This window comes from Squalius cephalus (assembly GCF_949319135.1).
Source record: "Squalius cephalus genome assembly, chromosome: 3".
Lineage (NCBI taxonomy): Eukaryota > Metazoa > Chordata > Actinopteri > Cypriniformes > Leuciscidae > Squalius > Squalius cephalus.
Genome location: NC_137124.1, coordinates 37,585,844 through 37,601,006, shown reverse-complemented (window position 1 = coordinate 37,601,006; position 15,163 = coordinate 37,585,844). Strand labels below are relative to the sequence as shown.

The 15,163-nt window shown below is 35.8% G+C and overlaps 1 protein-coding gene across 2 annotated transcripts; it reads right to left on the bottom strand.

The window, feature by feature from the left end:
- Positions 1–6,006: 6,006 nt before the first annotated feature.
- cckar (cholecystokinin A receptor) lies at positions 6,007–14,890 on the bottom strand. 2 transcript variants are annotated; one of them, XR_013820594.1, is made up of 6 exons: positions 14,422–14,890; positions 13,917–14,168; positions 12,135–12,393; positions 9,794–9,921; positions 7,033–9,114; positions 6,014–6,669 (listed from the first exon to the last, which is right to left on the bottom strand). XR_013820594.1 is itself a non-coding variant. In XM_079866815.1 (5 exons), the coding sequence occupies exons 1-5, from the start codon at positions 14,546–14,548 to the stop codon at positions 8,537–8,539; spliced, it is 1,344 nt and encodes a 447-aa protein (XP_079722941.1). In that variant the 5' UTR covers positions 14,549–14,890; the 3' UTR covers positions 6,007–8,536. The 2 variants fall into 2 exon arrangements, 1 of the variants encoding a protein (XP_079722941.1); XM_079866815.1 differs by having other exon boundaries at positions 6,007–9,114.
- Between the last annotated feature and the right edge of the window lie 273 nt (positions 14,891–15,163).

The window sequence follows — 15,163 nt, the reverse complement described above, 5'->3', positions numbered from 1 at the left end:
TATCTCAATAGTTCTAGACGAGAGAAGGATGGGAATAAATGATTATGTACTGTATACAAACAGTAGCGGTTCTCTAGTTCCATACAAAGAGCTTGAATCAGTCCTAACGTTGTCTTGCTTTGCCTTTTGGACGTGGAACATTTAATCAAAGGCTTAAATAGGGCACAACTTTTTCTCTTTTGCCGTCGGGAGAGTTAAGTGTTGTACTGCATAGTATCAAGTTATTATGCCTCTAGGACAGTTTTAGTTTGGTAATTCACCCTTTGCTTTCAGAAAACCACATTTGTCTAGATTAGTTGCTTACAGTCACTTTTCATGTAAAGCAATCCCGCTGTGCCTAATTTGATGCTCTGTGCTAGGCTTTATGTGTGCAGCTCATCGCTTTCACTTCCTGTTTGTCAGTGTCTCTTCCCCCCCTTTTTTTTTTCCTACTTGGTCTGTTCTAGTTATTATATTCAGAGGTATCAGTATGGTAGCAATCTCAGTCCTTAATGGGCCGCTGATGTTAGGATCATGTGCCCCAATGTGAAACAAGGAGAATTAGTTCCGTTTCATTTGTCTGTATGTTTGATTTTGTACATATTGCACCTGCTCAGTTCCATATGTCATTAAATAATAAAACTGCAATATTGGCATAAAAATCTAGAAATAAAAGTGAGATTTATTTCCATTGTATATTCTTTTTTTGTACAACTGCAACTCTTATATAACTTTTATATAACCTATAATGTTCTCTGAGGTCCACTTATTAATAATGTTATCAAGACTTTTACATCAAAAACATCCTAATTTATAAGTAATAAGCTATTTTCTATCCTGTTTTTGACCCTTTCTTTCAAACACTCCATTTTGATAGGCATGCCGCATTCAAGAAGTAAACGCGCACAAAGATATTTTGAAGAATGCCGGTAACCAAACAGTTGATGGACCTTATTGACTTCCATATTATGGGGAAAAAATCCTAATGAAGTCAATGGGGTCCAACAACTGTTTGGTTACCGAAATTCTTCAAAATATCTTTTTTTGTGTACAGCAAAAGAAAGAAATTCATACAGGTTTGGAACAACTTAAAGGATGAATAAATGATGACAGGTTTTTTTTTTTTTTTTTTTATGGGGTGAAATATCCCTTTAAATGTTTGCTCACCCCTGAAATGGGTCATACAGGAGTAGCCTACATTAAAATGCAATTTACACAAAAAGTAACTACAGTAATGATTTTTTATTTAATTTTTTTCTAAACCCAACGGAGGTGTCCTCGATGAGCACACAGCACTTTATGTGTCAGGTTATTTATGCTGCTAATGTTTGCTGTTACAGGGGCGTTTTCCATCGTGACATCAAGTTGGAAAACCCGCTTGTGAACCCGAACACCCTGGAGGTCAAATTAATTGACTTTGGCTGTGAAGATGGTTTTTTTTTTGTGTGTGTAGATGATTTTTACATTTATTTCAATGCATTCCTATCTTTCTCCCCCAGAAACATTTTCGACATTTAGACTCCAAGATGCTGGACTTTGTCCTTTGTCCAAATTTTCCTCTCCTGCCTTATGATACTCCTTTGAATAGTTTTTTTTACTCCGATTTGTACAATAAAAGGTGTCTTTTCCATAGTCAAATGTCCAGAGTCAAACACTATTAGGGCTATTTAGCAAGAAGATGTGGAGGAGGAGGAAATATCAGAGGAACTCTGGGAAAAAGGATCCTCAACAGGGTACATAGATCGTCTACTGTATGTGCCAGACACTCACTTATTCAGTGCAAAGTTGTGCATGCCGTGTTTATTCTACAAATGCTAGATTGGCAAAGATGTATAAAGGTGTTTCTCCAGCATGTGACAGCAAACCTGATTCATATGTCTTCATTGTATAATTATTGGACCAATTTTTTTTTAAACTTTGTCATTTCTTCCTGGGGAAAGAATTGAACCAAATTCTCTCACTGCTTTGTTCAGAATTTGCCTCTCGGTACCATCCTTGTTAACTCTTAACCCTCTGGTGCTCTTCTCGTTTTTTTCAAGACTTTTTTTTCTTCATCGGAATGGTAAGAAACTTGGTAATGGTGTTGGCACTTGCTAGGATGAACACACACACAAAAAAGAAAAAATATGGACATGATTCAGACAGTTTAAATGGTCCTGAACAAAACTTGAATTTCATCTAGTGGAAACTTTTGGTACTGAGCCCAAACAAAATCTTACTGAAAGCTCATTCTTTTAGATATCAGGCTCAAATTTGGAACACAACTTGTTTAGATTTATGGCTTTGATTTTCTCACAGGTTTAGAGTTTTAAAACATGTTTTTGAAAATATGTATTTCATATAAAAATTGAAAATAGTATTTTTGATTTATGTTATGATACATTTTTCATAACAATAAAGTAAAATTCTGTTACTTTTTTATTTATTTTTCACTTCAGCAAAACTGACGGGTGGCCTTTTCATCCATCCACTTATCATTCTTATCACTGCTGATATTACTTAGGGATGTTTAAATATTGAATATAGTTTTAAAGTTGTACCATCCTTCCTCTTAGGCCTTATTACTGGCAAAATTACTTGTTTAGGGATGTTATATTGTATATTACGTTAAGTTTATCGGAGGAACACAAAACCTTTGTGAGAGAACAAAACCATGTCCCTTTAGGGGCTCTGTAGTATATAGTTTCAATTTTTTTATATTTAAAATATTTATTATACCATCCCTATACTTAGGCAGTATTATCGGCAATATTACTTGCTTAGGGATGTTTAAATATTGTATGTTATTATATGCTTGTAAATACTTTTTATATAAAAAATATTTATAATAAATAAAAAATATATATATTTATATTGCACTGTTTATATTATTGCACTCAGTTGTGGTGTCTTCCTAATGCAATAAAAAAAACTGTATAGGCCTACACCTTTTGAATTTTACCATGTTTTTACCATGCTATTACTTCATTTACCGCTGTATACGATTTAAAAATTTAAATATTCTTTTTGAAATTTTCAGCAAAAACCAATGTGATGCAAGACAATATATATTTTTGATCAATATTTATGAGAAAATTTATTTGAATATATCATTAGATGAAATTTATGTAATATGATAATTACCAGTACAATCTCATGGATTTCAATGGATTAATTAAATTCATTTTGAAACTTATAACAGTCTAAATTTAGGAAACCTATTGTTTTTTCTAAAAAAACAACATCAATATTACTCTGAAAATGTTTTCAAATATATTAATTTTACTAGCAAAAACGTTTCCTTTCATATGAAAAAAATGATGATGATGATAAACAGTTTGAATCTCCTTTTCAATGCTGCAATGGTTCATCAATAGGTGGCAGCAAAGTGAAATGTGTACCATTTCTTTTCCAAACCCTCTTTCAAATTCAGACTATTTGTTATACTTTTGCTCTACTAACACATTAATACATTCATTTGTTTTTGTCGTTTTATGTAAATTTTAAGAGGCTAAATGCATTTTACAGAACTAATTTGAGACAAATCTAATAATGTAAAAATAAAAAATAAATAAAAAAAAACATAATTCATGTGTAAAGCCAGTTTACTTTGGGGTCAAAACAGACCCGAACACAGAAAGTGTAACAATTTAGTTCAAATGGTTATATCTCTTACATTCTTTTTATTTTTTTTGTTTAAAGAATAAAAGAAATGTGTATTTTGACAGTTTTACATCTCCTTACTAAAAATTATGAATGTAAAAACTTTTTTTACCTCTTCTAGTTCAAAACAGACTCTAATGCAATAAGAGAGCTTTATGGCACATTCCCCTCACCTAGTTGCCCAAAAAGCGATTTCGGTTAACCCGCTAATGGTCCCAGAGTTCCCAGTCATGGTCACCCCAGTCCCAGAGTTTCCCGTCTCAACCGACATGGTACCAGAGCTCCCCAGATGTCCATCCCAGAACCAGTACTGCTCACCCCTGCAAAAGGTTCCTGTTGCTGCAGCTCCAGTTGTTCCTGTAGCTTCAGAATACGCTACAGTCCCAAATGGATATACAGAATATTCATGTCATGACCGCAGCCAAAGCCAGTTCCCATGGCAGCCACAGTCCTGTTGCCTGTTTCAGCCTCCCCAATCCCAGAGGTTCCTTTCAAAGCTTCTGCATGTAAGTCTACCTGTAACATGAATCTTTACTTGTAAATATAGACATTTTTCTAGCTCTCACTGATTTTAAATCGTAATGTTGGCCACCCCTGAAATGGATCATTGCGTCTCTCGTACTACTACCATGACCTGTGTGAATCGGTGGGCGGGGCTAAAGAGGCCTAATGATGTAGAAGTAGGCGTTGATCTTCTGCAGAGGCGGTCTTTCGTCGCACTATGATGTCATAGAGCTGGTAAGTCCCACCCCTTCCGCTAACCCCACTGGACCTCTAGGTTGAAATATCATCAATGCAAGTGAATGGGAGAAAATAATTATTTTCTGGTCCCGTTTGAATTGTGCCATGAATGTGAACATATGTTGTCTGTGAATTTTTAATATAATGTTTCGTGTGAAGAATGCCACAATTTAGCGGGTAGAAGTTTGATATGGTTTGACTTTGTGTGAGAGCACTTTGTGGACTACAACTCTTCGCTGCTTTCGACGCGGGAATCTGAAGAAAGAACAGCCCATTTGGTTTGAATGGTGACATTTGGGTACAAAACACACAGGCATCTCGATCTGTCTCCATAGATTATCGCAGCATTAGCACCGTGATTTGACAAGTGGAGGGAAAATGTGTTATGGGGTGACGTCACATAGGCGACATGTAGTCTTTCTCGTTATGTCTTTTCCACAACTGCTAGCCAAAGAATCATACCATATACTGTCAAACTCGTAACATGAAAAATTATATAAAAAATTCACAGACAACATATGTTCACATTCATGGCACAATTCAAACGGGACCAGAAAATAATTATTTTCTCACATTCACTTTTTTCATTTTTCAACCTAGAGGTCCACTTGGGGTTTTACGGATGGGCGGGACTTACCAGCTCTATACTGAGGCAAAATCTGAAACGAGTCGTTTAACAAAAACAAAAAAAGTTTTGATTTCTGAAACTTACTCGATATTTTTATAGTACAATGACAGATCAAGGAAAAATTGATTTCTCATTTCATGACCTCTTTAAAAGAAGCTGAACTGGCTTTCTGATAACTTTATACTTACTAAAGCATACTAAAAAACATCTTTAAGCCTCATTTTTTTTAAGTTGTTGTGCTGCATTGGAAAGGATTTCTCAATTTGTCAAAGCTCTTGAATAGTTAGCACCACACTGCCAGCCAACAACACTTCCATTTAGCCACACAAATGTTTTTATTGGGTCACTCTGTGTTATGTCATTTCGCAGACCTCTTTACATCCATAATAGCTGATAGATTAGATAAAGCAAGCCTGAACTCACAAAGTTATTTGTAGGCCGGGATTAAACTTGCATATTTGCCATTGTTTTGCTCCCTAAAAGGATAGTTCACCCAAAAGTTCTGTCATCATTTACTAAGGCCCAAAAGAATATTTTAAAGAACGATTCATCTGTTTTTGTCCATATTATTATAGTTGTTCTAACACTGTATAAACACTGAGACATATTTTAAAATATCTTATTTTATGTGTGTAAAATATATGTCCACCATATGCTGCTGATGTAAACCATATCATAGTATATTAAAAAGAGCATCCCATTAGCTATTTATTGTCAATGGCTTTCAAAATTATTGACTTCCTACATTCTGTCTGATAAAACAATGGAAACTATGAAAAAAGTTTTATAATATTTGCACTTCACAAGAATACAGTGACGCAACTGAAATAATAGGAACATTCTGGTCTGACCCCCAGGTTGCATTTCATACAAAGCACTCCTAAAATATTCATTATTAGATGATATGTGCACTGGCATATGTAAATCTCCTCAGGGTTTTGAAATGTTTCCTTCATTAATAAACAGATGTTTATTATTTCGGGTGGTTCAATTTCCTGGTATATAGACATCCGACAGACGATTAAGACTTTACACGGTTTAATGTGTCAATGTCAGTGAGTATACAATGCGTTGCCAGTATCGGGGACCATGCGAACGTGCGTTATAACATCTTGGCTGATGAGTGTGCAATTAAAGGAAGAAATAATTGTTTATTTCATTGAGAGATGAAATTAAAAATGTGACTTTTGGCATATACAAATATTATAAACAAATATAGTCAATGACCATGTGTCCTGGGGAAAATATCCCAGATGTCAGAAGCAGCCTTGAGTAGGTCCTTTGAAGTGCGCAACAGGTGTTAAAAGTCTCATGCAATGATAAGGACAGACTCTATGTCACAGTGTACAAACAGTACAGCTTTGCTAACACAAGATAAAGACATGCCTGTGTACTTTCTTAGAGGAAAATGGTTAATGCTACACATCTACCTATAGACACAAGCTGGTACGTTTTGTACAGAGTTTTCACATTTTTGCATGTTGTATTGGCAATGAATCCAAAGAGGTTTTGCTATTGCAGATTGTGTAAGTACTGTATGTGTCATACATTTATCAAACAGAGAATTATATGTGTGGTGTGGTCATTACTGAAGCAGATATGATGAACAAAATATCAAATACAGCCCACTGTACACTCTTAAGCATCTGTAAACTGATCTCAGATGTCCGATATATACACTACCATTCAAATATTTGGGGACAGTACGATATTTTAAAAGACATTAATACTTTTATTCAGCAAGGATGCATTAAGGATGCACTGTTACAAAACTGTTTCATATAAATGCTGTTCTTTTGAACTTTCTGTTCAGAATCCTGAAAAAATAATGTTATAATAATGTTTCTTGAGCAGCAAATCCACATATTAGAATGATTTCTGAAGGATCATGTGACACTGAAGACTGGAGTAATGATGCTGAAAATTCAGCTTTGCCATCACAGGAATAAGTTACATTTTAAAACAAATTAAAACAGACTTTTAAATTGTAATAATATTTCACAATTTCAAAAACGTTTGAATGGTAGTGTATTTATAAGCACTATTAGTCTATTCTCAAAACATCTGGATGATTGCTTTGACTGTAACACGCACACACATACACAAATTAAGTAAAATACCAAGAAAAGCAAAGGAATCCCTCTTTGTCTTCTAGGTGAGCCAGAAAATTAGAGCACCAAATGGACAAACTTATTTATAAAGTCATGTGTTTTATGTAAAGCCCAACATGTATAAGGCATAGCCGTAATGAGGACTGGACGCTACAGTCTTGCTCCATTTGATTCTGCTGTTTGTTTAACAGTGACGTACTAAATTTAAGCACTGGATTCCGTCAGCATTTCGATGCTATTGGCAGCCATTGCTTGTGCTCTCATTTATCAACAGTCCAATGAGTCTCTTTTCAGCTAGCAGCCATTTTACTAAACACCGCCAAGCTCCAGGCACGTGCACTGATAGACCCCAAGTGGTGCTCAAGCACCTGCCCTTTTGGCCTCTGACTAGATAAGTGCCCTAATTTATGTATGCCCGTGGCATCCATCCTTAATCAATTCTCAGCGTGTGCCCAACAACTTATTCTTAATAAGCTGTGCAGGGCAGACGAGCAGCATCCACATCTCCCGGACCTGCCTTCATTGGTGACAGTCTGGTAACCATAGAGTTCGGAAATGCCACCAAAATGAACAAAAATGCCCCCATAATACAAGATATCAATTGCCCTTGTACGAGTATTTTTGTGTTTATAACATAATATAGTTAAGCAATATCACACAAGCAGGAGTGCTATTTACGCAAATATCAACACGATTGCAAAATGTAATATTCAGCCGTTTGATAAACATTAAGTTTATTTTTAGACAGAACATTGTCAATTTTGAATGTTTTTCCTCTATTTTGCCAACAAAAAAAGTTCCAAACAAAGCAGAGAAGTCACGTCTCCCTGCGACACACAGCGGAGTTTTGTTCTTGAATGATTCACCATTTTTGAACGAATCGGGTGAGTCAATGATTCAATGACGCATTCATAAACTCAGTGGACATTTGCTTCTTTCATGAATGAATCAGCCGGTTTGAACGAATTGGTTAAATGGACGATGATTCATTTATTACGACTTGCTGCCATCTACTGTCGGTTTTAGTTTAATATATAATAGTATTATTTCATATTTCTATACTAGAAACAATAATCTCATTACATTATTTAGGCAATTGTAATTGCAGTCTAAATGGATTTTGATAAATGCTAAGATGGATTTTTTAATACTGATTTCAGTTCATTGGTATAACAGGCCTATAGGGTGTAGTTTTAAATAGTGTAATTAATTAAAAGATGATCAACAATATGAAACTTTACTTTTTATAAATAATTTTAAAAGGTATAGTACCTTTTTTTTTTTTTACTAGAGCACCTGCCCCCCAAAATGTCTGTGCACGGCCCTGCCAAGCTCTGAACGATTTTGATTTCATATTGACTTTACTCAAGATAAACTCTTTGGTAAACCAAAATGGGTTCCTACGCTGCAATTTTCAGGGTTCGATGAGTATCAGTTACGCTTGTGCCGAGCCACGGATACTGGTGTCAGTCAGCCTGGTAAGCGTTCCTGAGGTTTGCGTGTTACTGTCGGTCTGTCTGGTTCTTCCAAACCGCGTTCCCAGCCCTCCAGCTCCTCTGGCGCTCCGTCGGGTGCTGCTCCTGCTCACTTCATCGAAATCATCCCTACAGCAGGTGAATGTCGCCAGAATGCCCTGTCTGAAGCGTTTGTTCATAAAACAGTAGACTATAGGATTGACACAGGCGGAGGTGTAGGACAGCAAGTGGATGAAGGATATCGGCGCTCCTGAGAGGAGACGATCGGTCGAACGTCTGTCGAAGGCTCTCCAGGCGTTGACGACGAAGATCGGCGTCCAGCAGAGGAAGAACAGCGCCACGATCACCAGCAACATGCGGATGACCCTTTTCTTGGCCATGAGGTTTGCTGTGGAGCTGTTGCTGCAAACCCTTCTCAGTTTGGATTTTGGGTTGCTGAAACTGAGCGTCACGGGTTCGGCGCGCTTCTTCTTGGACGGCTGGAGGTAGCAGCCGTCGCCGTCGCCATTTTTCAGATTGGACGTGCCGAACTCTTTCTCTAGTGAGCAAAGTGAGGATGAAACCGTGATTATTTGATTCAAGATAAAGCTGTTCTCTTTGTAATCCTAAAGCAGCTTCCCCGCTATCTCCGACATTTGCATATCATTTTCGCAGTTTGCATTTATTGATACACACATGAGTCACGCTTTCACGTTGGTCACAAAGCAGACGATGCCCTTCGCTTATTCAACATGCTAAAATAAATGAATACAAAAAGAAATGTCTGCCAATAGATCTAAAAGGAAAACATAGTAGGGCTAGTCAAGGTAAATAATTATTCAATAATTATAAAATAATTATTTCGCACTTTATTCATAACCGCCCATTTTACAAAATAGCATTTAAAGAATAACGTTTTAGTGGGAAAATATTGTTAATTCACATCATTTCTCATAGACTATGTCCATACTATATAGTACGCGAAAAACAGCACGCTAAAAGAGTAGTATATCCGAATTCATAGAATTCCAAATTTCCCATTGTAAATACAACTTCACTTGGTTGTTTAGGTGCTCAGAACTCTAATTTACGATATTTCTGATTCCAATTGATGGGCACATTCTAGGTTGTCCTACAAATTGACTTCATGGCTAAACAACTCAATTTAAAAGGGTTTTATATGATAATTACACATTTGAAATATTAAGGTCAGGAAGTCTATGATTTTTTTCCCTTACCTTTGTTTGACTTCCTATTAGCCATTTCAAATTTGATCCCCCTGTAGAGTTCGATTGAGGTGAGGCCATAAGCTGTCATCATTATGATCCCAGGCACGAGAAAGAGTATCAGCAACAGAAAAACATACCTTAAAAAGAGAGGGGAGAGAGAGAGAGAGATAAGTCAGTTGCAAAGTCAGACATGGGGCTGACAGTTCACAGTTTTGTTTTTTTTTAGCTGAAAGTAACCTTAAGACTGCAAATGCTGGGTAGCTTTCTAAATTTACATTTACATGATAGATTACTCCCAAATTAAAATGGTTTACTCATCCTCAAGTCATTCCAAACCTATCCAAGTGTTTTTTTTAGTTTTTTGGTCAAGTAGAATTTTTGATGAATCTTACAGATCTTTTCCATTCACTATTTCACTTCCATCTTCATTGGTTTGTAGAGTTTTTAGACCACATTCACAATTTTAGTGGAGCTTAAAGGCTGGAATACACTAGACAATTTTTGCCCTGATCTGCAGTCTGGAGAAGTTGATGCTACTTGCTGAAAATCAGAGACAATCTGCAGATTTTGGGAAGTCGGAGTTAACAGATTTCCATGAAAATCTGGTACTATATGATTGGGCACACACTCCAATTTAGGGGTAGGTGGGGAGAGAGTTAAAGTACAGTTACGTGTTTATATTAAGTATAAAAACTAATACCTAAATCGTAACATACAGTAGTAGCATACTTAAAGTGCAAAACTAGTAAACTATGATGTTAAGTTCACTTAAAAAAAAACTTACAAGTGTACTTGCAGTATATAACTACTAAACTAGTAGTTTACTAAGAGTATACTTCAAAGTGAACTTTCATAAACTAAAAAATACTTATTTAACTAATGAACTACCAGTATACCTATAAGTTCACTTGTAGTATAGACGCGGTACAAATGAAAAACATAGTTGTAAACTAGTTGTGTATTCAACGTTTACATTTAAAGTATACTTTTACACACTAAAAAGTGGGCCAAATTAATTCCAAGTAGTACTAGTACACTTAGTACAAGTATACTACTTGTACATTGATATCAGTATACTTACTTCATAAGTATACTTAAAATTATACTTGATCTTTACTTAAATATACTTAAAAGTATACTTATTTTTTTTGTAAGGTTTAACATGCACACACTAAACTTCTTGAATAAATAAAAGAGCAGCATGAAGTTTTTTTTTTAATTTCTTTTGTATTCCACAGAAAAAAAGCGTCTTTACAGTTAGTGCAAATAATCATGTTAGCAGCGGCAATTTTCACTAACTCCAATGCTCTGATGTTTTACCTTTAGTAGAAACATTACTGTATATTACTTCTATTTACACTTTGTGTGAATAGCATCTGTCCCTATTTGCACTTATACATAGTGCAAACAGTACCTACCACTATTTACACTCAGTATAAATATCATCAAGTTTTTTTACTCTTAGTGTAAATAACTGCTGCTGAAAACATAACAGCATACAGGGTGGGAACAACATGACGATAAATTATGACCGAATTTTTCTTTTTGGTCCCTTTTCCTTTAAAGGGATAGTTCACCCAAAAAGGAAAATTAGCCCATGATTTACTCACACACAAGTCATCCAAGGTGTAAATGACTTTCTTCTTTAAGATGAATACAATCGGAGTTATATTAAACAATATCCTGGCTCTTCCACATTTTAGAATGGCAGTGAATGGCTGTTTCTGTTTTGAAGTCCATCAAAGTGCATCCATCCATCATAAAAGTGCACAGCTCCGGGGGGTTAAATAAAGGCCTTCTGAAGTGAAGCGTTTGTGTAAGAAAAATATTCATTTTTAACATGTTACAAAGTAAAATTCTAGCTCCCAGCCAAATGGCCATACGCAGTCTACCTGCGCCTAAAGTACAACTGATGACGCAGTGTAAATATCAGCCGAACTCGCAGAAGTTGTGCTTAGACTTAAGTGATATCCGTATGTTCGTTTGGCCAGAAGCTATATTTTACTTTATAGAGTTTTAAATATGAATATTTTTCTTACACAAACGCTTCGCTTCAGAAGGCCTTTATTTAACCCCCCAGAGCAGTGTGGAGCACTTCTATGATGGACAGATGCACTTTTATGTACTTTAAAACAGAAACAGCCATTCAATGGCATTATAAAGCTTGGAAGAACCAGGACATTTTTTAATACAACTCTGATTGTGTTTGTCTGAAAGAAGAATGTCATATACAACTTGAATGGCTTGAGGGTGAGTAAATCATGGGCTAATTTTAATTTTTGGGTGAAATATCCCTTTAACACCTTATCCTCACAAAGATTAAGACACACACAGTCCTAATAAATCTTACCAGGTCTGCATGACATCACTGGGCCAAACCAAGCGGCACATGTTGCCTGTGCTGTTGTTACTGCGCATGAAAGGCACCAGGGTGCTGCCTATCGGATAAGGCAGCATGAGCAGAAAAGACACGACCCAAGTGGCTGTGATGACTTTTGCAGCGTGGGACTTCGTCTGCCAGGTACGGGACTTAAAGGGGTTGCAGATGGCACTATAGCGCTCCAGGGAGATGGCCACAAGGTTAAATGTGGATACGCTCACCGAAATACCTGTGTGTTTGGACACACAGAACTCAGTTGCACATACAGAAATAAATCTGGGCTTGTTAAAGTACTGATTCTCAGGAGGTCTGATATATATGCGTCTATAAACAACAGTAAACACAAAAATGGGAACAGACAGGAAAACTTCATAACAAACTATGTCTAAGCCCTGATAACAAAGGCATGGACTGTTAATAAACTTAATGGTGCGACTGCACCCTTTGCAACTAGTAAGACAGCAGTTAATTAGACAGCAATGTTAACATACACGCGGTAATAACAACAGAGCATGTAAATTGCGTCAGCTTTATCATGAACAAGTATTACAGAATAGCACAAAACAAACACATAAAACATGCTGATGCATCAAATAGAGAGACAGTGGCATTGTCTAATTACTAAATTGTTTACATGGCACATTTGCAACATCTGGAAGTGTGCAACCAACTGGCTATAAATAGTTTTCAGAATTGTTACACAATTCAACAAGTCATAAATATGAATTTAAAATGGATGTGCCTTCCAATAAACTATGTCTCTACAGTTGAGAATTAAATAGAATAAAAAGCATTTCTATTAGTGCAAGCTGCTTTACTGTGTTTGTGGTCTGCTTTTAGCCCCTTAATGAATAATAATACATCTCTAAATCAATCTTTTTTTACAAACCAAATGTGAGAAAAAAGCAGCTGGAACATTAAGCATTTCCTTTTGTTAAGTGACCCTTTATAGTCTGCCTCTCTCGTGTATAATGTTACCAGATTTCCTTTTTTTAAGGTACAAAGATGCTTGTCAGTTCAGAGAATATTAGACATTCTCATAAAGAAGTGTATCGTGATACTCACACTCAAAGTAACACAGTTACTATGGTAGCACTAGGTACTAACCCTGAACTTACCCTTAAATCTAACCTTAACCCGTGTAGTTACATTATATTACCAGTACTTCCATGGGTAACTACACTGTAAAATTAAGTGTAACCAAAATTTCACATTTCAATTTTGGTACCATAGCAAAAACAGTTTGAACTATTATATACATAGGCTACAAAATAACAGCATGTAGCCTTTAGATAGTTTTTTGGAAAGAAAATTGAAAACTGAATCACATCTCATTTCTAGTTTGATTCAAGATGAAATGCATGTTTGTTAAACGATCTGCTGTCATCTGAATTACCTTATTTATAAAGAATTATTATTTATATTTTGAAAGAAAAAAAAAGTTACAGACCAAATCTGTAGAACTCACTGTCATCACAATAACAAACAAAAATATTCTGAAAAAAAATATATAAGCCTTCTATATGAGAAAGTTCCCATATTGATTTAAAATTGGACTAATTGTTGTAACTCTAAAAGTATCCTTCATTGTATTAACTCAAATTTTTTATTTCAATGAACTCAAATTTTTAAGGCAACTATGTAACTTACTTTTTTAAGTTAAACCAACAATATTGTTTACAGTCTATTTACTATCTGGTAGAAGAAGCTGCAAAAAGTGAAGCGTGAACTACAAATATCAAAATGACTCACCCATGAAGTACGTGGCCACTTTACACATGCCGCTGCCGAAAATGAAGTCCTTCATGAGGTTGGGGATGAGTGTGAAGGGCATGCAGAAGACACACAGCATCAGATCACTGACGGCCAGAGACAGCAGGAACAGATTGGTGACCGTCCGCATGCGCCGGTTCCGCACCAGAACCGTGATGATGAGGCTGTTCCCAATGAAGCTCAGGAGGAAGATCAACACATACAGCACGATCCGCACAGTCTGGTTCATATCTGACAAACAAACACGAGAGAACGAGATGAGAATACCATATTTTTATACCAAGTTTTAACAAGCAGTTGTGTGTCTTTTGAACAAGTACAAGACGAAACTTGTCTTGGTTCGTTCACACATTTCTCAACACAAAAAGCCTGCGCTAATGCAAAGACTAAAGGCAATAAAAGTAAAATATGAATAAATGTAAATATATGCAGGCCTATATAAAATATGTATTAGCCTATAAAAGTTTTTTTTTTTTTTTTTTACCTTTTGGTTCCAACGTGCTGTCTCTGTCATTTTTACACTCCGACAAATTCCCGATTCCTAATCCACATAATATTTTATAAATATCAGTGGAATTGATGAGCATATCTTGAATTGTAAATGTCTCCATGTTTGTTTGTTGTTTCTGATGATTTCCCGCTTTCCTTCACAATATATATCCAAATGAATGTCTCTTCATCTCTTGGAGGTAAAAGCAGTACAGCAACATTTGCTCTGCCATAATGCCACAGTGCTGCACTCTATAGTAAAGCACATGGTTTGATCTTTATTCACAATGATATATACCTACTGTATAAAGTTTTGAGATGTCAAAAGCAAGAAGCAAACAAACAAAAATAACAAAAGAAAATGGATATTTAAAGTACGTCCAGGACTGTATTTCGTCAAGTGTTACTGCTCATGAGTTGTGATGTGAAGTAATGCTGTTGATCAGCGCTGCCTTCCAAAGAACAGCTGACCCCGCCTTCACTTTTTAAAAGACACCTTCCGACCCCAACGAAGAAAAAAAAAACAGTTTTTTTGAGAATTTGTAAAACTGTTGTAAAACTGTAAAGCTAATTTATTTGTACTTAGGCTATAATGATGATAATAATAATAATGTTGTTGTTGTATTTATTTTAGGCCGGTTATTAAGTCCAAAATTGTATATTTTGATGTGTTTCTTATTCTGCTGGCAACTCAGGTTATTCAACTCAGATTTTCCCATATATATATATATATATAT

Excerpts from the sequence above, each read along its gene's own strand:
- cckar (XM_079866815.1), bottom strand. The coding sequence starts at position 14,548 with ATGGAGACATTTACAATTCAAGATATGCTCATCAATTCCACTGATATT. Across the intron at positions 14,169-14,421 it reads CAGCACGTTGGAACCAAAAG|ATATGAACCAGACTGTGCGG; the intron begins GTAAAAAAAAAA and ends TTTGTTTGTCAG. Across the intron at positions 9,922-12,134 it reads AGTGATGTCATGCAGACCTG|GTATGTTTTTCTGTTGCTGA; the intron begins GTAAGATTTATT and ends TCTCTTTTTAAG.